The following is a 25,423-nucleotide window of genomic DNA, read 5'->3' as shown; positions in this document are numbered from 1 at the left end:
AAGGGAGGCCCTGTGTGACTATGTAAACATGGAGTGGAGGTTGGCAAACATAAACGAGTGTGTGTGTGTGTCTTGTTGATGAAGAATGTAAGAAATGCAGTAAAAATTCTCAAGTTTATGGGACTCGGAGCATAAACAACTTGGGAGTCAGTCCGTGGGCGATGTGGCAATTCTTAGAAGAACATGCATCTCCTCAAAATATATGTAGGACTCCTGTTCTTATTTTTTCTCAGAACCTTGTTGTCAATACTGACACACCGACAGGTCTCCAGATCCAAACACAAAAGCAATTAAAATATGACAATTCCAGTGTGCCCTCTCTCCATGAACACAACTATGTTTTAGCTATGTTGAGGGGCAGGAGAAATCACTGCACTCACACAGCGTCCGTTCTCTCTGGTTTCACAAGACTTTTGACAGGCAGAGCAGCGTGGTGAATATTTAGCCTCCAGTGCTTGTGTATTGTATGGTGTTTCTGTAGTGTGCGGCAGAATAGACACAAGAGCGGCAAAGGCTGAACATTGGATACATGTTTTTTGTCCTAGGTGTGTCTGATATTTCCTCAACAAAGATCGATGGGATAGCGTACAATATTTGGAGCTTCGGTAATAGTTGCAAAGTCATCACGTAATGACATGGAGCATGGAGTTGAAATGTTGCAAATGCATTTAACCTCAATTGCTGAGAAGTAGATTTTGACGCGCGCAGGGTCTCATCAATAGTCTTTGAACCTGAGGTATACGTGTGAAAAATAACAGGTACCAAGGACAAGAGCGGCATCGAGTTCCAAGGTCTGAATGAGAGACACTATAGACAACGTTTCTGTAACAAGGACATAGCCGGAATGCAGTTCTATCCCAAAAAATCGAACGTGTATCTTGGAAATGTTGTGTTTTAAAATTTTATTGTGGAATAACCCAGGAATAGCCTAAAGGTTATGAGCGTTCTTGGCGCGTTGTTTACTAATTTCTCAACTCAATGTTTGGAGGCAAGACTGAGCAAGTCCTAAAGGTAAGGGTGAACTTAATGTACACGTTATATTGCTTTGTATGTTTACAAATGGTTTATAATTGTCAATAACAATGCATGATACATAAGACGCTGAGTCTGTAATTTATCATACATACATGAACCCTCTCTCTCTCTCTCACACACACACTCACAAACAGCAAATAAAGTGTGTTCATTTAATAACGTTTCTTTGAAATGATAAAGCCTTTGACATTTCTACAGATGTGCCCAACATTAAATAATTAACGGAATGTTCCCACGAGATTTAAGTTTGCCAAAAATGTACTTGCAGTGCCTTTAATTTCAAATTGCCCCTTGCAGGGACAGCGTGCAGCATACATATTTTGGCAATGTGCGTATTTATCTGTACTATTCAACTTTTTACGAAATTAAAATTATATTTATACACATTGTGTTCCTATGCTGGGTGAAACTGAAAGGATTTTGGTGGAGAGGAGAAGAGAAAGGCTTGGCCGCATAGAGGGAGGCGCCTTTCGCGCTCTCCTGAAACCAAAGCCTTTGAATTGTTTTTTTTTTGTTCACTTCAGGCAAAGAGGAGATAACCTGAAAAGTTGGACGCTTGAAAATGATGTGCATTTAAAGGACATCATTGAGTGGATTTTCACCGCCAAGACATGCTCCACAGCCGACCAGGAGCACGCTGGGGGAAAGGGTCTGACCTCTCCGGCGTGCGCTCAGACTGGACTTATACGCATGGGATAATCGGTAACGCACAATTTTCCTTTGAATTCTACAAAAATATATATATATTTGTTTGAGTAGGAAATAATGAATTTAGACTACATGAGGTATTTAATTCATTTAAAACTGATTTTTGACAAATTGATTAAATTCCTATTCCTTTACTTGCGTGTTATGGTACATTTGCTGCTATGAAAGCCACATTCCTTACCTGTCATTAGTCATTACCCTTCTCTTAGTGTTTGCTATGCCAACAATTAAATGGCTGGTTTGATGTCAAAGGCTTTCTTTTCACAGCAGCTGCTTTTGTCATGTAAAACTCTTTTTGATCACACCTGCCACCTGTTCTGGCCTGACTTGTTGAGTCACCAGATTTTTTTCATGCAGACCTATTGGGAGTATTTTTGTCATAAATGTTTATCTGTTATGCCACAAACTGATTCTGCCTCTGTAAACTGATTGAACACTATCGTCATATTAATAATACAGCCTTTCTAACCTTTCTGATTCAAATCAGTCCTAAAAAAAGCTTATTCTGTGTGTTTATTGAACCTGCCCAATGTAGATTGGCTACAGTATAGGTTATCCGTGACCTGTTCTTGTGCCAATTCCCTGGTAATCTCTTACTCTGAGGAAACAGTGGCAGCTAGGAAGTCTTAGTGTGTGACCCTCTCCAAGGGTGGGCTGCAATCTGAATATCAAAGCATTGTTCACACACGTGCTAATGTTCAGCGTGTACCAACCCCCCCTCTCAAAGCATGCATACAACCTCACACATACAGGCATATCCATTTCCCCTGATCTCCATTGCCTCCCAGGTGCTAGAGACATTTTTGGTCATTTAGCAGACAGTCTTATCCAGAGCAACTTACAGAAGCAATTAGGATTAAGTGCCTTCCTCACAGCCACACCGCCAGATTTTTCACATTGTCAGCTCAGGGATTCGATCCAGTGACCTTTCAGTTACTGGCCCAATGCTCTAACAGCTAGGCTACCAACAGTATTAGTCTGCTTTCTTAGTTGACTTTATACTCACCTCTAAAGGGAAGGCTGATGCAGTGGTGGCTTTAGTCTCAGTGTTTCGTCGGGCACTTACTGGACCTCTAGCATCCCAGTAGCACAGTGTAGATTGGGGAGGTCAGGGAACTGGGTCAAATTGTATACGTTTGAAGATGAATTCCAAACTCAAGGTGGCTCATACTGTTAGCTACTCTGCAGTCTGTAGGGAAATCAAGTTCCCACAGAATGAAACACGGGCGATGTCAATCCACCAGCATTGATAAGGAGTTGCAGAAAGCAAACTCGGAATCAGCAAAAGAGCAGAAAGATGATATTGTCCAACCTTCGATAATAAGAGCTCTACTTAGATACGCAAACAATGTTTGTGCGTGCATGTGTGAAGTGAGGCACTAAATAGCTCCCTTGAGTTGATTTAGGACTGTCCATTTACTCTGCTATTTCACTTCCAGGTAGTATTTTGTGTGTGTGTGTGTGTGTGTGTGTGTGTGTGTGTGTGTGTGTGTGTGTGTGTGTGTGTGTGTGTGTGTGTGTGTGAGTGTGTGAGAGAGAGAGAGAGAGAGAGAGAGAGAGAGAGAGAGAGAGAGAGAGAGAGAGAGAGAGAGAGAGAGAGAGAGAGAGAGAGAGAGAGAGAGAGAGAGAGAGAGAGAGAGAGAGAGAGAGAGAGAGAGAGAGAGAGAGCATGAGATCTGTGGTACCTGAGGTATCTCACATTCTCCTGTGATCCTTCCACTGGTTCCACTTTCCCGGGTCAAAGGTCATGGAGGTCTGCAGCCCGGTTAGGGATCAGATCAACTGGACACTCTTTTTTCCCCTTTTCCTACAACCTCCCTCTGTGTGGCCTGCATGGTCTGTTTAAACAAGCTTGTACTTTATGGGAATGAGAGGGTGTTTTTTGGGTCTGGAGGTGTATTTCACTACATGCTCTCATTTCTACTTCACTTATCTTTCATTGTTGCATCTTAACATCCGTCTGTATCGCCTCTGGGAGGCGGATGGTTCCATATCAATGTTAAATGCATCAACGTGTTGTATATTTCTTATTACCTGCAAGTTGCTAAACTCAAGTGTTATCAAAGTTCTACTCCCTCCCCCTAGTGGTAAAGCAAATATTAGATCACTTGAAAATGTACAGGGCCTTCAGAAAGTATTCACACCCATTGACTTTTCCCACATGTTCTTATGTTACAGCCTGTATTTAAAATGTATTACATTTATATATATATATATATATATATATATATTTTTTTTTTGGGGGGGGGGTCACTGGCCTACACACAATATCCCATAATGTCAAAGTGGAATTATGTTTTTCATATTTTTTAACAAATTAATTAACAATTAAAAGCTGAAATATCTTGGGTATTTGACCCTTTTGTTATGGCAAGCCTAAATAAGTTCAGTAGTAAAATGTCCTTATCAAGTCCCATAATAAGTAGCATGGATTTTTTGAATGACTACCTCATCTCTGTACTCCACTCACACTATTATCTGTAAGGTCCCTCAGTCAAGCAGGGAATTTCAAACACAGATTCAACCACAAAGACCAGGGAGGTTTTCCAATGCCTCACAAAGAAGGGTTGGTAGATGGGTATAAAGAAAACTGGCATTGAGTATCCATTTGAGCATGGTGAAGTTATTAATTACACCCAGTCACTACAAAGATACAGGCGTCCTTCCTCAATTGCCGGATAGGAAGGAAACTGCTCAGGGGTTTCACCATGAGGCCAATTACAGAGTTTAATGGCTGTGATTGGAGAAAACTGAGGATGGATCAACAACATTGTAGTTACTCTCAATACTAATCCAATACAACACATTACTGAGTACCACTCTCCATATTTTCAAGCATAGTGGTGGCTGTGTCATATTATGAGTATGCTTGTAATCGTTAAGGACTGGGGAGTTTTTCAGGATAAAAAAGAAACTGAATGGAGCTAAGGCACAGGCAAAATCCTCGAGGAAAACCTGGTTCAGTGAACTTTCCAACCGGACACTGGGAGATAAATTCATGTTTCAGCAGGACAATAACCTAAAACACATGGCCAAATCTATACTGCAGTTGCATACCAAGAAGAGGTCCATTCAGCCACAAGAGCATTAGTGAGGTTGGGAAATGACGTTGAGCAATTAGGCCCGGCGTTCCAATTCATCCCAAAGGTGATCGACGGGATTGAGGTCAGGGCTCTCTGCAAGCCGGTCAAGTTCTTCCACACCAATCTCGACCAAAACATTTCTGTATGGACCTCGCTTTGTGCACGGGGGCATTGTCATGCTGAAACAGTGCGAGGCCATCCCCAAACTGTTGCCACTAAGTTGGAAGCACAGAATCGTGTAGAATGTCATTGTATGCTGTAGCGTTGAGATTTCTCTTCACTGGAACAAGAGGCCTAGACTGAACCATGAAAAACAGCCCCAGACCATTATTCCTCCTCCACCAAATGTTACAGTTGGCACTATGCATTGGGGCAGGTAGCATTCTCCTGGCATCCACCAAACCCAGATTAGTCCGTCAGCCTGCCAAATGATGAAGCATGATTCATCTCTCCAGGGAACGCATTTCCACTGCTCCAGAGTCTAACAGCGTCAAGCTTTACATCACTCCAGCTGACGCTTGGTGCACAAAGCGAGGTCCATACAGAAATGGTTTGGTCAAGTTAGGTGTGGAAGAACTTGCCTGGCTTGCCCTGACCTCAACCCCATCGATCACCTTCGGGATGAATTGGAACCACTCCAGCCTACGCTTGGTATTGTGCATGGTGATCTGAGACTTGTGTATGGCTGCTTGGCCATGGAAATCCATTTCATGAAGCTCCTGATGAACAGTTCTTGTGCTAACATTGTTTCCAGAGGCTGTTTGGAACTCAGTAGTGAGTGTTGCAACTGAAGACAGATGATTTTTATCCGCTTCAGCACTCAGCGGACCTGTTTTGTGAGCTTATGTGGCCTACCACTTTGCGGCTGAGCCGTTGTTGCGCCTAGACGTCTTCACTTCACAATAACAGCACTTACAGTTGACCGGGGCAGCTCTAGCAGGCCAGAAATTTGACAAACTGACTTGTTGGAAAGGTGGAATCCTATGACGGTGCCATGTTGAAAGTCACTGAGCTCTTCAGTAAGGCCATTCTACTGCCAATCTTTGGTCTATGGAGATTGCAGGGCTGTGTGCGCGGTTTTTTTGGACCTGTCAGCAACGGGTGTGGCTGAGATAGCCATATCCACTCATTTGAAGGGGTGTCCACATACTTTTGCATATATAGTGTATATAGTTAATTTGCAAATATTTCTAAAAACATGTTTTCACTTCGTCATTATGCAGTATTATGTGTAAATCTGTGAGAAAAATAATCAATTTAATCCATTTTGAATTCAGAATTTCTGTAAGGTCTATACTAAATCCACTGTAATAGAGTTCTATTTAGAAGTCTACACAGGGAAGGTTTGTCTGGCTTGCCTTGTCTGTGAGAGTGTGTAAGTAATGAGAGAGATTGGTTATGCAACCTGGAGTGCCACAGGGCAACCTACCTCAATCTGGAATTGTTTAACGAACTCACTGAGCTACAATACATCTTCTGGGGTAAAGTGAAGGGGGCATGATCTGACCAAAAGGAATTTCTTTTTTTTTGTCAACGCTCGCCATTTCTGTCTTACTTTCTTTCAGTTGGGACATACTGCTAAGTATACCAGTATTATACCTGTGTTATTGTACTTAATGTCTATTGCTGATTTGTCGTCGAGCACTTTGGCTCTTCAAGCAGACTTACATTTAGAACAAAGCGATAGTTACCACAGTTCAAAACACTGATGAAACACGTAGCAAAACTCCTGTTTTTATCGCAAGATCTCACTCTTATAAATTTGCTCTTGAATTTGGGAAGAATGTTAACTAGCAGTGTTTGCACTGCCGTGTTTGTGGCTGCGAGCACTTTTTTTGATACAATAAGCTGTATTCTTCCGAAATTGCTGGGTCAGCTTCATTCATCATGGTGTCAAGGGCTCCTTTGAACTACCGGGCCAGCAGGTCATTACCAGAGCCCGTCTGGGGTTCAAGAAAAGCGGGCGACACGGAAAAAACGCTCTGCAGGGCGTTTGTTCATCCAGATGCAGTGACGCATTAATGGCCAGCTTTCCCTGGGTCTGGACCACACTCAACTTAATTAGACGAAATGAGACATGGGATGTTGAGGGAAAGGGGAGAGGAGGTTTGGTGGGGTAGGGTTGGGTTGGGGGGGGTCCTCACAAGGATAGTAAAACAAGGACAATTCGGATAATTAGGGACATTTCGCAGGTTCCTAAGTTTAGGGTTGGGGTTACAATAAGGGTTAGGGTTTTGAGGTGAAGGGTTAGGTTTTGGGTTAGGGTTAAGGTTAAGGTCAGGGTTAGGTTAAGGGTTAGGGTTAGGGAAAATATGATTTTGAATGAGAATCAATTTCATTGGTCCCCACAAGGATAGTAAAACAAACGTGTTTGTGTGTTTTAAAAAGAGATGACGACATATTGAGGACAGTTATGTTTTTGCTTTTCATTTTTTGTTGTTGTAGATCTCTCCATATATTGTCTCCAACATTTTCCTCCTTTCTCACTCTCCCACTCTCCACTCTCACTCTCCCACTCTTTCCTGCTGATGTGACTCCAGCAGATTGTAGCGCTCACAAAACCTGTCATCTGAAATCCTATCCTCTATCGCTGCCATAACACAACTTAATGTGTTCCCATTTAAGGTGAGGTTCACCCAAGTGTTCTTTTTCTGTGACTCCCTCTTAAACGGCATTAATCAGCTTGGAATTTGGGATCTTATAGGGACTAGGGAGTGTGCTAGCAAGAAACAAAGGCAGAACCGTTACATGCAGTGTCTTGGTCATATGAAGTTGTCGTCCATTATTGGTTGCGATGAGGTATCTCCAGAAAAACTGTCTGTGAAGGCAGTTGTTTCCATTCACACAAAGCACAAAGTTCAAATCAATTGAACATTCCAATGACCCAGTGGCCGACTTAGTAGAAAAAAAGGCAGACATTGCTTTTCACATGGAAAACCCCACAGTAGTACATTTCCTTCAGTTAGAATAGAGCCCCACAGTGGAGGTGTTATAATACCCAACAAGGAAATGGTTCCAATCGTTTTTTCGCCATTCATTTTTCCCATAGGGGATTTTAGAAACACTTAAAATAAGGGCTGTGTTTTGTGTAGGCTTACACTGGCGTGACGTTTTGATAACCATTTAAATCTCTCTCGGACCACATGACTTTTATCAATATGGTCGGCTCTATTTAATTAGCATCAAAGTAGACATCATATAAGACTACAAATCCCTACAAGCTCCTTCCTGCTTGTCATCTTTCGCTGACACCTTTGCTAGTGTAAATTAAACATTTGCCCTAGAGAGTTCACAGAATTGTAAATTAAAGTAAGTTTAGCCAATTTATTCATCACTAAATGTAGTTAACAGATTGTTAATCCAGAGATGTTTACCTTTGCCTCGATTCGGCAGTCTCATACAGAGCATCACTGAATTTGTAGTTCTGTATGATAGCCACATTAGCAGCTAAATAGCATTTCATTTTGGGGGGGTAAATACCTTGTCCGAGAGAGATTTACACATTTATCGAAACATCAGGTCAGGGTAGGCCTAAACAAAACACAGCCCTTATTTTAAGTGTCTAAAATCCCCTATGAGAAAAATGAGTGGTGGAAAAAACGATTGGGACAATTTCCCGGTTTGACCGCTAGGTTTTATGGGTATTAAGACTCATACTATGGTACTCTAAAGAGCCAAGCAAACTGACCAAAGAACCAATCAGAGCAGTGGGAGTGTCTTAGTGCCATTGAGGTTAAGGTTAGGGGTGATATGTCTAATGTCTTCTGGAGGATACATTTTAACGCCCACCCCTGGACCCTGTTCCTTATAATAAGAGGCTGGAGAGTATGATATCCCATTCCACAGCATCTCTGAGAGGGACAGGGGTTTAGGCATGAGGGTGAGGGTACTAATCCACCCATGCTACTTCAAACACTTGGTTCCCCAGTAAAAACACCATTACCTGTTTTTCTCTGAACCTTTCTAGAGCTCTCCTCCACAGTGAGAGGATGCTAACCTTAGGGCCATGGAGGTAAATCACTGCTCACTTAGACCTGAATTCTATCTTGAGATCTGTAAGCGGAACCCAAGCTTTCGCACAGATCTTCCATTGACATCAAGGGCGGCCTAGTGGTTAGAGTGTTGGGCCAGTAACCAAAAGGTTGCTAGATTGAATCCCTGAGCTGATAAGGTAGAAATCTGTTGCTCTGCTCTTGAACAAGGCAGTTAACCCGCTGTTCCTAGGCTGTCATTGTAAGTAAGAATTTGTTCTTAACTGACTTGCCTAGTTAAATAAAGGTTAAATAAATGATTTATGAGAAAGTCCAAGTTAAGTGCACACATCTCAAGTTAGGATTCTGCCCTTAGGTTATAGTTTTATCACCAGGCAACCACTTTGTTTGCTTCTAACCAGCACCACTGATTGCAACCAGCTTACTCTGTCTACCCTTAAGGACTAATTGAGGTTCAGTTGTACCGCTTCCTCTTTCCTATCCAGAGCCACTATGAGCAAAACACTGATATTGGCCCTTGTTCTCTCATCAATGACCCTGCACGGGTATATCCTAATCCCGTATCTGCTTGTGCTGTCTTGTTAATGCCTAGCATGACAGTGAATGTGACAATGTGGCATGACACTGACCATAGGAGTTGGCAAGACAGCACAAACAGATCTTGGACCAGGCTGAGCCTATTCAGCTTGACTAGGCACTTTTGTATGATCTCTTAGTATGATCGGAAGCACAGATCAGTACTCTCTTATTAGCCTGTCTTTCATCTGTAACGGCTATTCTGTTGTGTATCAGTATCTTTGTGTGGCACACCTGAGAAACACAACCCCCATGTATGTATGAATCTGTCAAGACTGCCCCTGTCTTCAGTAGAAGACTCTCAAGCAACTCTTCAGTGCAAGAAACGCACTGACTTCTAGCTAGCATCTCCTTCAGGGATAGCCTGCCCAGGGAAGTGTTGTCCACACCTTCTGATTGCCGCTTCTGACTGGGTTTCTCCGAGCCGCAAACATCCCCAGCTCTCTGTTTCTCATTTTGGCAGCGTTCTGTGGATTTTCCACCGGTGACAGCTCGGCTAAAGAGTGGAAACTGGCACTAACGAGTAATCACCTCTTCTCCTCTCCAGCCTGGAAGGGATTAGGGGATTATGTGGCGTATTCAGACCCTCTGGTTCTGTCGCTGCTGACTGCAGTCTAAGTCTAGCAGCAGTTAGAAGGGCACATCTGGTGCAGCGGTGCAATCAGTGTGGCGAGAGTAGTAGGGGGGGAATCGAACCCAAACCCGACACTTTAACACCGTAAGGACATACAAGTACAAGACTGGGTGGGGTTTGTGGGTTTGCTAACAGCACAGTCTAAAAACTGAAAAGCAAACAAACATAGTAGTAAACTGCCAGACGTACAAATTGTCTGTTCTGATTTGGACGTGAACTGTACATATCAGAACAGGTTTGCACAGGAACCAGAAGGAATAGGGAACACGTATGCCGTGTACAGTATATCATCATAGGTGATATGGGAGTTTGTGTAACCCCCCAGATAAAAGTGTGCCTGGTAATGATTAGGCAAGGACCTGGCGGCTGTGGCTAGTACTCTGCATCTCCTCTTCTCCTCTTTCTCCCCAGGTGTCTTTTATTGCGGTGGTGATTTAGTGAGGTCCCTTCCATATCCCCATGCCGGCAGGGCTCTGTCTATGACAGGTAGAGCTGGCGTATAGAACACCTCTAATGGGGCATCATTATAGGAGAGAGTTCTGTTCTGGAGAGATGGGATGTGGGCTGTTAAAGGAGAAGTTCAAGATTTTACAACTTGATGTTAGATGGTTCCTCACCTCGTAAGTATGTTTTTTGGCCAGGAGAAACTGTAATCCATGGTTCGGTTTTCTAGCAGCCGCGACAAACTTAAACTTTAGCCACCTCTAACTAAAATCAATGGAAGTGATGATTTATAGTTTCTCCTGGCCCACAGACTACTTTCAGGGTAAGGAACCATCTAACATTAAAGACTCACTCCAGCTATTTAAAAAAAAAAATCCTGTTGAAAAACAATATCCCACATAAAGATACAGTAATGTACACACAAGTAACAGTAAAAAAAAAATGTTTTGGTGCCCTCCGTTGTCACCGGCCTCCCCCCTTGCTTGTGTGAATAAGAGCGGCTATAGAGAACAAAAGAGCCCCCCCCACACACACACACACACACACTTGTGCCATGTTATGAGGATGCCTGGACCACTTATTGAGATGTGCCTTTTGTTGACTAAATGAGATGATAAATGAGGTGAAAAGGACACTGGAGTGCAACTTTCATTCGTAAAATCCTCAACTTCCCCTTTAAAGTGAGACAGAACACAGAAGGGAATCCCAGCCTAGCTTGCTCTACACTTCTATGAGAGCTTTCACACATGTAGAATACAGAATGATGTACAGTGCCTTCAGAAAGTATTCATACCTCTTGACCTATTCCACATTTTGTTGTGTTACAGCCTGAATTGAAAATTGATTAAATATTTTTTCCCCTCACCCATCTTCACAAAATACCCCATATTGACAAAGTGAAAACATGTGTTTAGATTTTTTTTTACAAATGTATTGAAAATGAAATACAGAAATATCTCATTTATATAGCATTCACCGTCCTGAGTGAATACTTTGTAGAAGCACCTTTGGCAGCAATTACAGCTGCAAATCTTTCTGGGTAAGTCTCAATGAGCTCTTCACACCTGGATTGTGCAACATTTGACAGCTATTATTTTCAGCACTGTCAAATTGGTTGTTGATCGTTGCTAGACAACCATTTTCAGGTCTTGCCATAGATGTTCAAGTAGATTTAAGTCAAAACTGTAACTACGCCAGGCAGGAACATTCAATGTCATCTTGGTAAGCAATTCCAGTGCATTTTTTGCCTGGTGTTTTAGGTTATTGTCATGCTGAAAGGTGGATTTGTCTCCCAGTGTCTGTTGGAAAGCAGGCTGAACAAAGTTTTCCTCTAGGATTTTGCCTACGCTTAGCTCCATTCAGTTTATTGTTTGTCCTGAAAAACGCCCCAGTCTTAATGATTACAAGCATGACTATAACATGATGCAGCCACCACTATGCTTGAAAATATGGAGAGTGGTACTTAGTTATGTGTTGTATTGGATTTGCCCCAAACATAACACTTTGTGTTCAGGACACAAAGTGAATTACTTTGCCACATTATTTGCTGTATTACTTTAGTGTCTTGTTACAAACAGGATGCATATTTCGGAATATTTCTTATAGTGTACAAGCTTTCTTATTTTCACTCTGTCAATTAGGTTAGTATTGTGGATTAACTATAGTGCTGTTGATCCATCCTCAGTTTTCTCCTATCACAGCCATTAAACTCTGTAACTGTTTTAAAGTTTCCATTTACCTCATGATGAAATCCCTGAGCGGTTTCCTTCCTCTCCGGCAACTGAGTTAGGAAGGACACCTGTATCTTTGTAGTGACTGGGTGTATTGATACACCATCCAAAGTGTAATTAATAACATCACCATGCTCAAAGGGATATTCAATTTCAGCTTCCTTTTTCTACCCATCTACCAATAGGTGCCCTTTGTGAGGCGTTGGAAAACCTCCCTGGTATTTATGGTTGATACTTTGTTTAAAATTCATGTTAAACACTATTATTTCACACACAGTGAGTCCATACAACTTATTATGTGATTTGTTAAGCACATTTTTACTCCTGAACTTATTTTGGCTTGTCATGAGAAAGGGGTTGAATACCTATTGACTCAAGACATTCCAGCTACTCATTTTAAATTCAGGCTGTAACACAACAAAGAAGCCACTTTAAACGTATAGCTAGCTACCCAACTCGGTGATGATAATGTGAAACACGTTTATGTTCAATCAATGTCATTCGTCCATATATTAGTTTTGGGCACAAGCCCTGAGCAAATATCAATTAACATGTCATTATTGATTGTTTAATAAAACTGTTTTAAGAAGGAGAGCTTACATTATTCCCTCTATATCAGGGCAAATGTATCCTTACTCAGAGCTAAGGTACAATTCAATGACCTGTAGAAGTAATAGGTGGGCACTGTACCAACAACACAAATATAAGGTGACAACCAATCGACTCTCCTATTGCACATTTGCAGATGAACAGGCTGCAGACCATACCAAATCCCTTGAGGCACATCACACAAACATACATTCACACACAACTCTCTCTCACACACACACACACACACACACACACACACACACACACACACACACACACACACACACACACACACACACACACACACACACACACACAGAGGCTCCGAAGCTCTGGAGGTCTTCAGGACTCAGCAGCCCACCTCCACCTTCTACCCTGAGGGGCTGGAGGTATTGGACTGTAAACAGCTCCAGAGTGGTGGGGTGAAGTGAGCCGGCCAGACAGGCCCACATAGACACCCAGCGTACAGGGCTAAAGGAGGCTAAACGCTCCCAGCTGTGGAATTAAGGACTCAGTACAAGGCCTCTCAAGGGACCGAGAGGGGATCTGTTGAAAAATCCCCTTTAACCTCTCTCTCTTAATGGCCAGTTTTTAAATCAGGTTAGGGGAGAGGGAGTTGGCGAGTTTGCTGCCTGGTTTTAGATTGCAGTCTCTCTCGGTCTCTCTCCTCCGACACACACATGCGGGTGCGCACGCACACACACACACACACACACACACACACACACACACACATTTATCTCTGCTTTTCAGGTTCCATTGTGTAAGAGATTGTCTGCTTTCTCCCTGGGCCTGATTTGACCTATTATTTCTCAGTAACTATATTGATATAGTCAAGCTTCTGTAATCTTCGGCAGCATAGCCAGTGATGCAAGCACAGATCCTATCGTAACCTTTGCACTGTAATCTCCCCAGTCCTCCATCATCCTGAGTAAAGATAGCATCACGATGATTGTCCTCCATGTAGTGCACTTCTTTTGACCAGAGTCCTATGGGCCCCGGCCTACAGGAGCGCACTATAAAGGGAATAGGGTGCCATTTGGGACGCAACCCGAGGGCTGTATTTAGAAACATTGAAGAGCAGCAGAGTTTACATACCTTACCGTGGACCTTCACGTCCCGCTCTGGTTCAGCTACCAGGCTGTCGCGCCTCTCTGGTAGATGATAGATGACTGTTGATGTATCTTATATAGGCCTATGCTCGTTTTTACAGAATCTGCTGTGCCATCCCCGTGTGTTGTGTCAATTTGTTTGGTGAGCTGAATTTCATTTCGCCATAACATCGGTTGATGTCGAAACCAACCAAGTTTGACTGAGTTCATCGTATGGGCTTTAACATTTCCAGAAGACATCTCTTGAGAACCGGTGTTGTTTCTAGTCAATCCCTCCATGTATGCACGTATCCTAAGGTGTTACTTACATGGCACGTCAGCTGGGATACGTATGGAGAGCTGAGAGACAGGACCAGTAGCAGGATGTAGACAGCTAAGCCCCCAGCTGCTCAATGAGAGTAGTGCAGGGTGCTGAATCCATGCCTAATCTCTGGTGCAATTCTGTGTGCTTTTAGTTCTTGTATTCCTAGATGAGTCCACGACAAATAAATGGCAACTCATCTCTTTGGAGAGAGAGAGAATCATTTGTTTCTGTTGCGTTTCTGAGCCCAATTGATTAAATTAACGCTCCACTGTTCTAGCAGCAGGTGCTTCACTGTGTTAACAAATTAAGTGGAGCAAACGCCCATTGGTTTTCAATATTTTAGTCATTTAGCAGAGGCTTATCCAGAGCGACTTACAGGAGAAATTAGGGTTAAATGCCTTGCTCAAGGGCACATTAACCAATTGTATACCTAGTCGGCTCAGGGACTTGAACCAGCAACCTTTCAGTAACTGGTCCAATGCTCATGAACCGCTACGCTATCTGTGAATCTGATCTGCTCTGTTAGCTCTATTTACTTGTTTGTTTACCTTTACCATTAATCTCAAATTTGTTGCCGAAACTGGTGATCGAACCAGGAACCTTTTAGCGAATGTTCTAAACCCCAGTCAAATGTTGTGTTTGAGCCTTTTTAGGGTTCTTTACAGGAAAAACCCTTGAGTGGGGCATGTGGTGCTGCCATTGACATACAGCTAACCCGGTCACACTGTACACCTCGTATGTAAACATCTGTGATGCTCGCACCCCTTATCACCACCTCCTCATCTCTGTGGTTTCCCCCGGTGCCCCTTCTACAGAACCAGCCCTACCTCCTCCTAATTAAAGAATGTCTTTGACAGGTATCTGACTGAAGGTAGCCTTTGTCGCTGGACAGGAGCTGTTGTGTGGCTGTATGTACAGACAAGCCGACACTAGCCGCACTACCCGGCAGCAAACACTAGCCTTTTTACCTCCGTAACAATAAACATATCCTTCGCATTGAGGACATGATTGATGTGACACGTCGGGTTGTTTAAGGGTTGAAAGGGTGTTTTTGTACAGTATTGGTTAATATGGATACGTTATCGCAGGCCACATCATGTTGTGCAGTTAGTTTATGTTATTCTTTTCAGAGTGCGTTCTTGAGATTGGGACAATTGACAGAGTTAGGCCTTGTTCTGCTTTCCCTCCAGGTGGAACAAGATGGAGGACGAGGAGGAGAGACAGACCCGGGGTTACCGCAATGCCGTCAGCAGGCGCCCCTTACCACCTGAGTAACTGGAAGGTGAGTGACTCGTTCTGCTTATTGGTGACTTATTATCTTTACTATCATTATCATCATCTTCGTAATCACCACTATTATCATCACCTATCAAAAACATCTCATCCTCTCCAACATCATCTCATCATCATCCTCCTTATTATAGTTGTCATACTGTTGGCTGTGTTGTTTCTCTGAACTGTGGACCATCTCCCATTAACTACTGTCCGCTTTTGTAGGTGGTGCTGTGGGTGGTGGTCTCTTTGCTGCCCCTGGTGGAGGGGGCCCGTATGGGCACTGGTTTGGGGGCAGACTCTGTCCAGGCTTTGGGATGGGTGGGAGGGATGTGGGAGAGGCAGCTCCCAGACACTCTACCTGAGGTGGATGAGCAACAAGAGGGGGAGAGTGACCCGTACTCCCCCTGGCATGGCCTCTCCGGTAAGAGTGGAACCAGGAAGTGCTTTTTAGATCTCTGTTTTCTACATCACTTGTTAATCCAGCATGATGTTCTCCATGAATAGGGAATAGTAAAAGAAGGGTGTGCAATACAATCACAGAGTACAAGCCACTGATCTTCTCTCTCTCGCTCTCTCTGGCTCTCTCTCTTTCAGACCCCTCTGTGATGGACGAAGAGGATGACCACCCCAGTGGCCGGTGGGTGGGCCGTTCTCCCCGCAACTCTGACCCCTCAGACGCCGAACCAACAGGATTGGCCAAGAAAAAGAAGAAGAGGAGGAAGAAAGAGAAAGAGAGGGACAGAAAGGGCAAAGGAAAGGGAAAGGGCAGGCAGCCCCAGCAGAGCAGCCCAGACTGCAGGGTGGAGAAACGAGAGATGCGGGTGCGGGACTTGGGCCTGGGCTTCGACTCAGACGAGATCATCCTCTTCAAGTTTTGCGTGGGCTCCTGCCAGTCGTCCAGGACCAACTACGACCTGGCTCTATGGTCCCTGATGGAGAACGGGTCCCTGCCGCGGAGGACCTCCCGGCGGGTCAGTGCCCACCCCTGCTGCCGGCCTGACCGCTACGAGCCAGTGTCCTTCATGGACGCCCACACCACGTGGCAGACCATCCAGTCACTGTCGGCGGCCAGCTGCATGTGTATGGGCTGAGGGAGCCAGCCAAGAGGATGAATAGGGCAGGGTGGCAACTGTCTGTCACTCACGCCTGCCTGATTATATACAGATGGTGGCTCGCCGTTGTGTTTGGGTCTAGGGAGAGGTTCTGCGAGGGCAGAAGTAGTCGCTCCGAAACATATGCAACAAGGGCTGGTCCCCAGTACAAAGCAGGATGGAGATTCTGTAGAGTGTCTATGATGGTGGAGTGAGGCCACGCCTCTTCCTGTTGTACATTTTCTGTTGAGGATAAAGTGGATTCGGTTGCAATGAGAGACTGTCATGACCGAATGGCAAGACAGTCTCTGGGAACAGTTTTTAACAAGATGGTGACCACACAATGGTAGGATCTTAATATTCACAGCAGTTGGGATATGTATGAGACTGACCTGGAGTACTGATTAAAATATTGACTCAAAGGTCAAAAAGAGGACCATATCTCATTGCATTTGACCACAAGTAGACAGGCTCAAAACAGGGATTTTCCGTAACTTCATTTTTTCAATGTTCTCTTGAATTGTACGAAACGGATGCCATGCATCTCTTTGCATTACTGCATTATAGTCAACATATTTATTACAGATAAGTTATTTATTTATTGTCATTTCATATGAGGTCGTTTTTATGGACTGTAGATTTATATTTATTGTCATGATCACATATCCCGGGGGGTTTGTGTTGCTGGATCCTTAGACTTTGAATTGTGTTTGATTTAATGGGGGTTTTGAAACATCAAAAAGATCAGAACAAGTGGGCAAGGAACTCAACATGCAGTATGTCTCATTTCACGCAAAGGAAGGAAATAGTCTTGTGGCTGAAAACCTAACAAGGTTACAAGCTTAGTTTCGTTTTTTCATTGTTGTTTCAGTATTTCAGAGCAATTACAGTCAATATTACTATTGAAATGGTTTCCTTTATTTTTGTACAACAATGACATTATTCTGCGTAGGAATAAAGTATTTCTAGATATACTGTGGATTGCTTATTATTTCTAAGATTCACCCCTTACCCTCACTTCACCTCTGCTTGGTTGCAAGTGTGGAGTCCTGGAGTATATATGACCTCATATGACCTTTCAGATCAATGCTGAAATAGAGGCGATGGTTGCAAATTAAGGGCTGGATTCAATCTGTATCGCGGAAGATCCGCGTAAAAATGTTTCCAAATGAGCCGACATATGTAGTGTTTAAAATGAATGCAGTCTTTGCAAACACGGGTACATTGTCTTTACATTTCAAGAGCTACAATCTTCCGCTATACCTCTGCAATGCGGATTGAATCCATCCCTAACACTATTGTAAATGTACCCATGGTAGTAGACCAGCCAAACTGTAAAAGGTACTTGAAAAATAATTGGCTTGTTAAAGGCTGTCACACATGCTTGATTTTGGTCAAATCTGGTGAAAATTGACATAATGGAAATAATGATACATTTCGGTCACATATCCGAAAATGATTGTGTATATCAAACATATACACTTAGACTATGGAATTCATGCCTTAATAGTTACTTTTCATACAATTATTATGCTTTACACCATGCAAATATACATAAAATATTACCATTCAGATGTGTTCCGCTACAGTTGTGGTCTGTAGCGCCACTAAGGACCATTCTCAGATGATGTAGACCCTCTCAGAGGTCTACAACTGCGGGAGACCCCACTGGACCAGGAAAACTTTGCAGAAGACCCCACTGGACCAGAGAGCTTTAAGCCAGGCATGTACAAAAGAAAGGCCTACTTTGCATCATTTTGGCCAAACTTCGGTTTTAGGAAACCATTTTTTTTTCTCAGACAGTGTAGATCACCTCTAATTAAGAAAGAAACGTCTGAATAATAAGCACCTTACCTTGTGAGGATCGGGCATTCTGAGGCAGAGATATTGGAACTAAGTGTAAATGCAGTCAAAGTTGACATTTTTGAGGTACTGATAGATTTTGGCCATTTTCACTGAATATAAAGACAAAATAAATGTACAGTACCAGTCAAAAGTTTGGACACACCTACTCATTCAAGGGTTTTTCTTTATTTTGACTATTTTCTACATTGTAGAATAATAGTGAAGACATCAAAACTATGAAAGGACACATATGGAATTATGTAGTAACCAAAAAAGTGTTCAACAAATTAAAATAGATTTTATATTTCAGATTATTCAAAGGAGTCACCCTTGTCTTGATGACAGCTTTGCACACTCTTGGCATTCTCATACATGGGTCTTCCAAATGGACAATGACCCCAAGCATACTTACAAAGTTGTGGCAAAATGGCTTAAGGACAACAAAGTCAAGGTATTGGAGTGGCCATCACAAAGCTCTGATTTCAATCCTATAGAAAATTTGTGGTCAGAACTGAAAAAGCGTGTGCGAGCAAGGAGGCCTACAAACCTGACTCAGTTACACCAGCTCTGTCAGGAGGAATGGGCCAAAATTCACCTAACTTATTGTGGGAAGCTTGTGGAAGGATACCCGAAAAGTTTGACCCAAGTTAAACAATTAAAAGGCAATGCTACCAAATACTAATTGAGTGTATGTAAACTTCTGACCCACTGGGAATGTGATGAAAGAATTATAAACTGAAATAAATCATTCTCTCTACTATTATTCTGACATTTCACATTCTTAAAATAAAGTGGTGATCCTAACTGACCTAAAACAGGGATTTTGAAAGAGGATTAAATGTCAGGAATTGTGAAAAACTGAGTTTAAATGTATTTGGCTAAGGTGTATGTAAACTTCCGACTTCAACTGTACACACTCAGAATCCATGATGACAGGTGATTACTGTAATTTATGACACACAAATTAATCCACTTTTTTGAGATGCGTTTGTACCATCATGTGCATTAATGGCACAATTTAGGAAGGTGTGCTCATCGTTTTGTACACTCAGTGTGTATTTACACACTATGAGGTTGGAATGACACTGTGAAATTTTAAAAATGAGGATAATGTCCTTCAAGTGTAAGAGCTGTTTGAAAATACTGCCTGAAATATACAGGGCATTCGGAAAGTATTCAGACCCATGACTTTTTCCACATTTTGTTAGGTTACAGCCTTATTCTAAAATGTATTATACATTTCCCCCCCCCTCATCAATCTATACACAGTACCCCATAATGACAAAGCAAAAAACAGGTTTTTAGAAATTCTTTGACGCTGAAAAACATCCCCACAGCACGATGGTGTCAGGTTTCCTCCAGACGAGACGCTTGCCATTCAAGCCAAAGAGTTCAATCTTGGTTTCATCAGACCAGATAATCTTGTTTCTCATGGTCTGAGAGTCTAGATGCCTCTTGGCAAACTCCAAGCGGGCTGTCATGTGCCTTTTACTGAGGAGTAGCTTCCGTCTAGTCACTCTACCACTCTGCTTCTGGAAGGTTCTCCCATCTCCACAGAGGAAGTCTAGAGCTCTGTCAGAGTGAGCAAGGAGGCCTACAAACCTGACTCAGTTACACCAGCTCTGTCAGGAGAAATGGGCCAAAATTCACCTAACTTATTGTGGGAAGCTTGTGGAAGGCTACCTGAAACGTTTGACCCAAGTTAAACAATTTAAAGGCAATGCTACCAAAGACCATCGGTTTCTTGGTCATCCTCCCTGACCAAGGCCCTTCTCCCCCGATTGCTCAGTTTGGCTGGGCGACCAGCTCTAGAAAGAGGCTTGTTGGTTCCAAACGTCTTCCAATTAAGAATGATGGAGCCATTGTGTTCTTGGGCACTTTCAATGCTGCAGAAATGTTTTGGTACCCTTCCCCAGATCTGTGCCTCCACACATTCCTGTCTCGGCGCTCTACAGACAATACATTCGACCTCATGGCTTGGTTTTTGCTCTGACATGCACTGTCAACTGTGGGACCGTATATAAACAGGTGTGTGCCTTTCCAAATCATGTCCAATCAATTGACTTTACCACAGGTGGATTCCAATCAGGTTGTAGAAACATCTCAAGGATGATCAATGGAAACAGGAGGCACCTGAGCTCAATTTTGAATCTCATAGCAAAGGGTCTGAATACTTATGGTATTTCTTATTTTTATTCTTAACACATTTTGGAAAAAAATCTAAAAACCTGTTTATTTTAGCTTTGTCGTTATTGGGTATTTTGTGTAGATTGCTGAGGAATTAATTTTATTTAATTCATTTTAGAATAAGACAGTAACGTAACAAAATGCGGGAATAAAATCAAGGGGTCTGAATACTTTGCAAAGGCACTGTAAGGCTTTTTTTGGTGGGATGAAGTTCTGGCCTGCCTGGTGAAAAGACACTCAGAAAGACACTTCTGAACAGTAGGGGAGAGTGGGGTAAGTTGAGCAAAAGGGGTAAGTTGAGCCATATTTATTTCTAGGAAACCGTACACAAAATGAATCATTTTAACTAAACATGTTTTCTTCCTAGGCGTAATGCAAGGCATTGTCGCTGGGATATGAGTTAACAACAGGGCCTGGCCTATGTTGAAAGTGTTTTTTTGGATGTATTTACCCTGACAGACTTTAGAGGGTGACTAAACTCCCATAGAATGGTGGCACAGAGCAGATGTCATCAAATGCTTTAGAAATTGTGTATTTATTTTATTTGTCATAAATTACTGTAATTATCTTCAACAATCTGCCGTCGTGGATTCTGAGTATACACCAAATGTACAAAACATTAACAACACCCGCTCTTTCCATGACATCGACAGACCACGTACATCCAGGTGAAAGCTATGATCCCTAATTGATGTCACTTGTTAAATCCACTTCAATCAGTGTAGATGAATAACAGGAGACATGTTGAAGAAGGATTTTTAATCATTGAAATAATTGAGACATGGATTGTGTGCAGTATGTGTATCATTCAGAGGATGAATGGGCAAGACGAAAGAATGAAGTGGCTTTGAACGAGGTATGGTAGTATGTGCCAGGTGCACGTGTTTGAGTGTGTCAAGAACACATTTAACAGTTCACACACACACACACACACACACACACACACACACACACACACACACACACACACACACACACACACACACACACACACACACACACACACACACACACACACACACACACACACAAACCATTTTTCGCACTATTGGTTAGAGCCTGTAAGTAAGCATTTCACTGTAAGGTCTACACCTGTTGTATTCGACGCACGTGACAAATAAACTTTGATTTGACAGTCCTGTTCAGTTAGAGTGGTTTCACCGGTAGTTTCCCTTGTGTCGTAGTGCCCCCTACAGGTTGGATACAGAAATACAGCAACCTGAAAGGTGTTCAGATCACACTATTAATCTCAAGAAGGCATCACACGTTTTCACCTCAAAAATCCATAGGAATGTTCATCAAAGTTCGAAGTCTGTGAACCATTATCAGGTTGATGATCTCGCAACACAACTGTTCATTGCTTTTGTTTTCAGAAAAAGACAAACAAATAAGACCTCAACAAATACATAAAATGGCCTGTGCTTCATTTTATAGATTAGACCGCAAAACTTGATGCCAAGCCTCTTCACATCACAATGACTCGTAACTGTTGCCGGGTCTCATTCTGTTTGAGCTTGATCAGCTTAATATGTGCGCTTTCCGTAATATGCTTATTATGTCATTCACTCACGACTCATTAACTGCATTTAGTTAAGCATTCTTGAGGTAACAAGTTGTACTGTTCAGATGCATTAATTATCCATTAATTCAAAAACGCACAATACTAATGACACCATTTTTTCACGAGATCACAATTAATTTTCCGATAGATTTAAAACACATTCAAATAGGAAAGTTGATCACCACTCACAGTTAAGTCATCAAAAACATTCAACAGTAAAAAACGAAGTTTGACATGTTGGTACATTCAGTTACTATTCCCTGCATGCAACGCTGGTATGGCACAGAAAGAACCAGCACTTCCAATTACTTAATTAACATTGCAATTAGACTGACAGTGTCATTGCATCAATGCTGGGAAATATATTCTGCAGTTAATTTTTTTTACTGGATATGTGTACAAGAGAATTTCAACAAACACCTTTTGCTACTATTTATGTCAAGTCTACGCATACAGTTTGAATATATCGTTGAATACCGTTGAATATATCCAATGTGTGCACCACACAGTATACAGAATGCATTGCAACTGCCTATGCAACCCAATGCTGCAAGGCAAGTGCAGTATTCCACTGGAGATGAATGTGCTTCTGATGTACACAAACGCAATGACGCTGTCCGTGTGAGCGAGTGCATTACTGTCTGCTGCATTCAGTTGTAACTTGGGAGCATCCTTTGACGGAAAAAAAATATATTTGTATCACTCAAAGACTGACATCTGAATATATCAAGAAGATCCTATAAAATGGGACCAATGTGTAAAAATGACATTCTTAAATTCATTGAATTCAAAAAGTATAAAGAGATGTCTGTCGTGAAGGCAAGTAGGTGCCTATTGTACCCATTTGGCATGATAATAATACAAATTAATAATACACATTTTAAAACTGCATCTTAAAATTTCCAAATGGGTCCATTTGGTAAAATCTCCTCTGTGTGCAGAAGCCCAGTCTTTGTCACATGTAGGCTACATCAAGGTCCCTGCAAACAAAAATGACATCCCCAGAACGTCTAAAGGGTGTGTCTTGGTCCCCTGGACGTCCTTAGAATGCCCCGTTTGCTGGGGAAAATGACCAGTGTCTGTCTGGCTGTCAGCATCTCAGATATTTGCTGTTAAAGTCAATGTGAAAACATTCATGTTTTGTAGAGGATACCACAGTCCTGCAGTTGCTCAGAGGCACTCCTCCGTATGACAGGAGCTAGGTGTGCTGAAGGTACAGGTGACTATGTCCACTTTACTAACATGCCTATGGAGACCTGCTGGTGCGCACTTCGCCGGAAGCGCTTTACTGCCTCCGAGCATTCACGCAATCATGGCCGGTTTGGACACCACAGCAAGTTCCGCCTGGAAGCTGAGCACGGCAGCTTGGTCGACACTAAACGGATGGAAGTTATCCCGCGCTGTGTCAAAGTCCCAGGCTTGTCGCATGGTAAAGTCTGTAAACGATTTACTATTGGTGCTAACCTGGTTCTCGAATTCATTTCTGTAGTTGGTTGTGTATAATGACACATAACTGGTCTCGTTAGTGCATTCAAATGACAGGTGTGAATGTTGACTGCCAGTGCCAAGACAGACTAAATTAGGCCCGGGCCCCGCCTTGACTTTTCCAACTGAATTCTTCATCCTCTCACAGCCCTTAAAAAACAGGTTCTTCCGACAGAGGATGTAGACCCAGGGGTCCAGAATGGGGTTGAAAGAGGCAAAGCGGATGGCCATCAGATCACTCCGGTAATCCGGTTTCACTCCAGCACAGATGTAGGCAGGACCATACAGCTGGTTTACAAAGATGCGCACCTGTCAGATTGAGAGAATATATAAAAATAGTATATGTGGATAAAGCAAACCATTTTTCAGTAATATTAATGTATGTCTGTGTTGCATAGCTTTGTCCATATTTGAAACACATGCCTATGGCATGCACAATAGCTTAAATAAAATGTCCATAGATGCCTTTTTACTTACCACTAAAGGAATGGAGCACACCAGGAAAACGATGGTCATAAATATTAGCAGCCAGAACATTTGGATCTCAGCCGCGGACAGGCTGGTGACAGAGGGCAGGAACCCGCGCAGTGAGCCACCGTGCGCGGACACTTTCGCTCTCACTATCCGCGTCTTCTGGCTCATCCTCACAAGTGACAGACACACTGCGAAGTTGCACAGAACTGTCACCGCAATCAACAGCAACATGAACCCACCGTAAAGAAACGAATACGAGGCGGCGAGGGGGTCCGTCGCCCTCCAGTCCAAGAAACACCAAGTGCCCGGAAAGTGGCGCATGTGCTTCCCGAACCCAAAGCTGGGCATGATGCACAACACAATGTTGGCCAGGTAGATGCCCATGAGCGCGAAACGCGCCATTGTCCGGTCAATATATTGAGAGTAAAAGTATGCGTAGTTTATAGCCAAGTATCGTTCAACTGCCATGGCGCACAGGATGGACATTCCAGCCGAGCCGAAAAAGAGCATAGAGAAGGAGAATAAATCGCACAGTAGTTCTCCGCCGAGCCATCTCTGGACTATGTAGGTGGCGATAACCACCGGGCTGGTGAAACAGGTGCCCAACAGGTCCGTGATAGCCATTCCAACAACCAGCGTATAGAAAGTGGTCTCCTTCTGCTCTTTCTTTGAGATGCACAACACAACAATGGCAATGAGGTTCCCCAGGACTCCAACGGCGAACATAGTGGCTGAAGTGACCAGGGATTTGGATTCCAGTCGCAGAGGTGGGAAAGTGCTGTGGTTGTAGGTGACACAGAGCGGTTGGAGGAGTTCTGAAATTTTCGAGCCATTGTCATTGACGGAATAATTCATCATTCTTAAATTAAAACTGAAACAAAATAGCTTGATAGCTTCAACTTCTAAGAAACATTCACTTTCCCACCATGCAGTATCTTTACAAGAGAACATAAAATAAAGTGTAGCCTACGATACCACAGAACATATGTTGCTGGGCTTTGTTTTCGTCCTACCAGCAAGCTCAAACAGTTTCCATAACAGTGTGGTTTGGTTTGGGTAGTATCTACGACGGCTCCTGACGCTGCTGCTGGTATTTAAGCCACTGTTCGCTCGCACACACCCATTGATGTCAATAATGTGACGTCAGGCACACGAGGTGTAGCCTACATTTCTTTTTAAGTTGAACGTTTATTTATCAAGACAAGTGAATGTTATGAACTAATTCTTATTTACAACGAACCCCTACCCCGGCCAAACCCATAAGACGCTGGGCAAATTGTGTGCTGCCCTATGGGA

General features: G+C 42.9%; 1 protein-coding gene and 1 pseudogene across 1 annotated transcript; one reads left to right on the top strand and one right to left on the bottom strand.

Moving 5' to 3' along the window:
- The first annotated feature begins 1,459 nt into the window (after nucleotides 1-1,459).
- On the top strand, nucleotides 1,460-17,549 carry LOC112260286 (artemin-like). The gene is made up of 4 exons (XM_024435275.2): nucleotides 1,460-1,737; nucleotides 15,400-15,491; nucleotides 15,707-15,905; nucleotides 16,079-17,549. The coding sequence occupies exons 1-4, from the start codon at nucleotides 1,647-1,649 to the stop codon at nucleotides 16,573-16,575; spliced, it is 879 nt and encodes a 292-aa protein (XP_024291043.1). The 5' UTR covers nucleotides 1,460-1,646; the 3' UTR covers nucleotides 16,576-17,549.
- A 5,440-nt stretch (nucleotides 17,550-22,989) lies between these two features.
- Nucleotides 22,990-25,101, bottom strand: LOC112261083 (annotated as a pseudogene).
- Nucleotides 25,102-25,423: the final 322 nt, after the last annotated feature.

The sequence above is a fragment of the Oncorhynchus tshawytscha genome, linkage group LG10 (assembly GCF_018296145.1).
Source record: "Oncorhynchus tshawytscha isolate Ot180627B linkage group LG10, Otsh_v2.0, whole genome shotgun sequence".
Taxonomy (NCBI): domain Eukaryota; kingdom Metazoa; phylum Chordata; class Actinopteri; order Salmoniformes; family Salmonidae; genus Oncorhynchus; species Oncorhynchus tshawytscha.
Note: the sequence above shows the minus strand (reverse complement) of the source record. Positions and strands in the feature narration are given on the sequence as shown.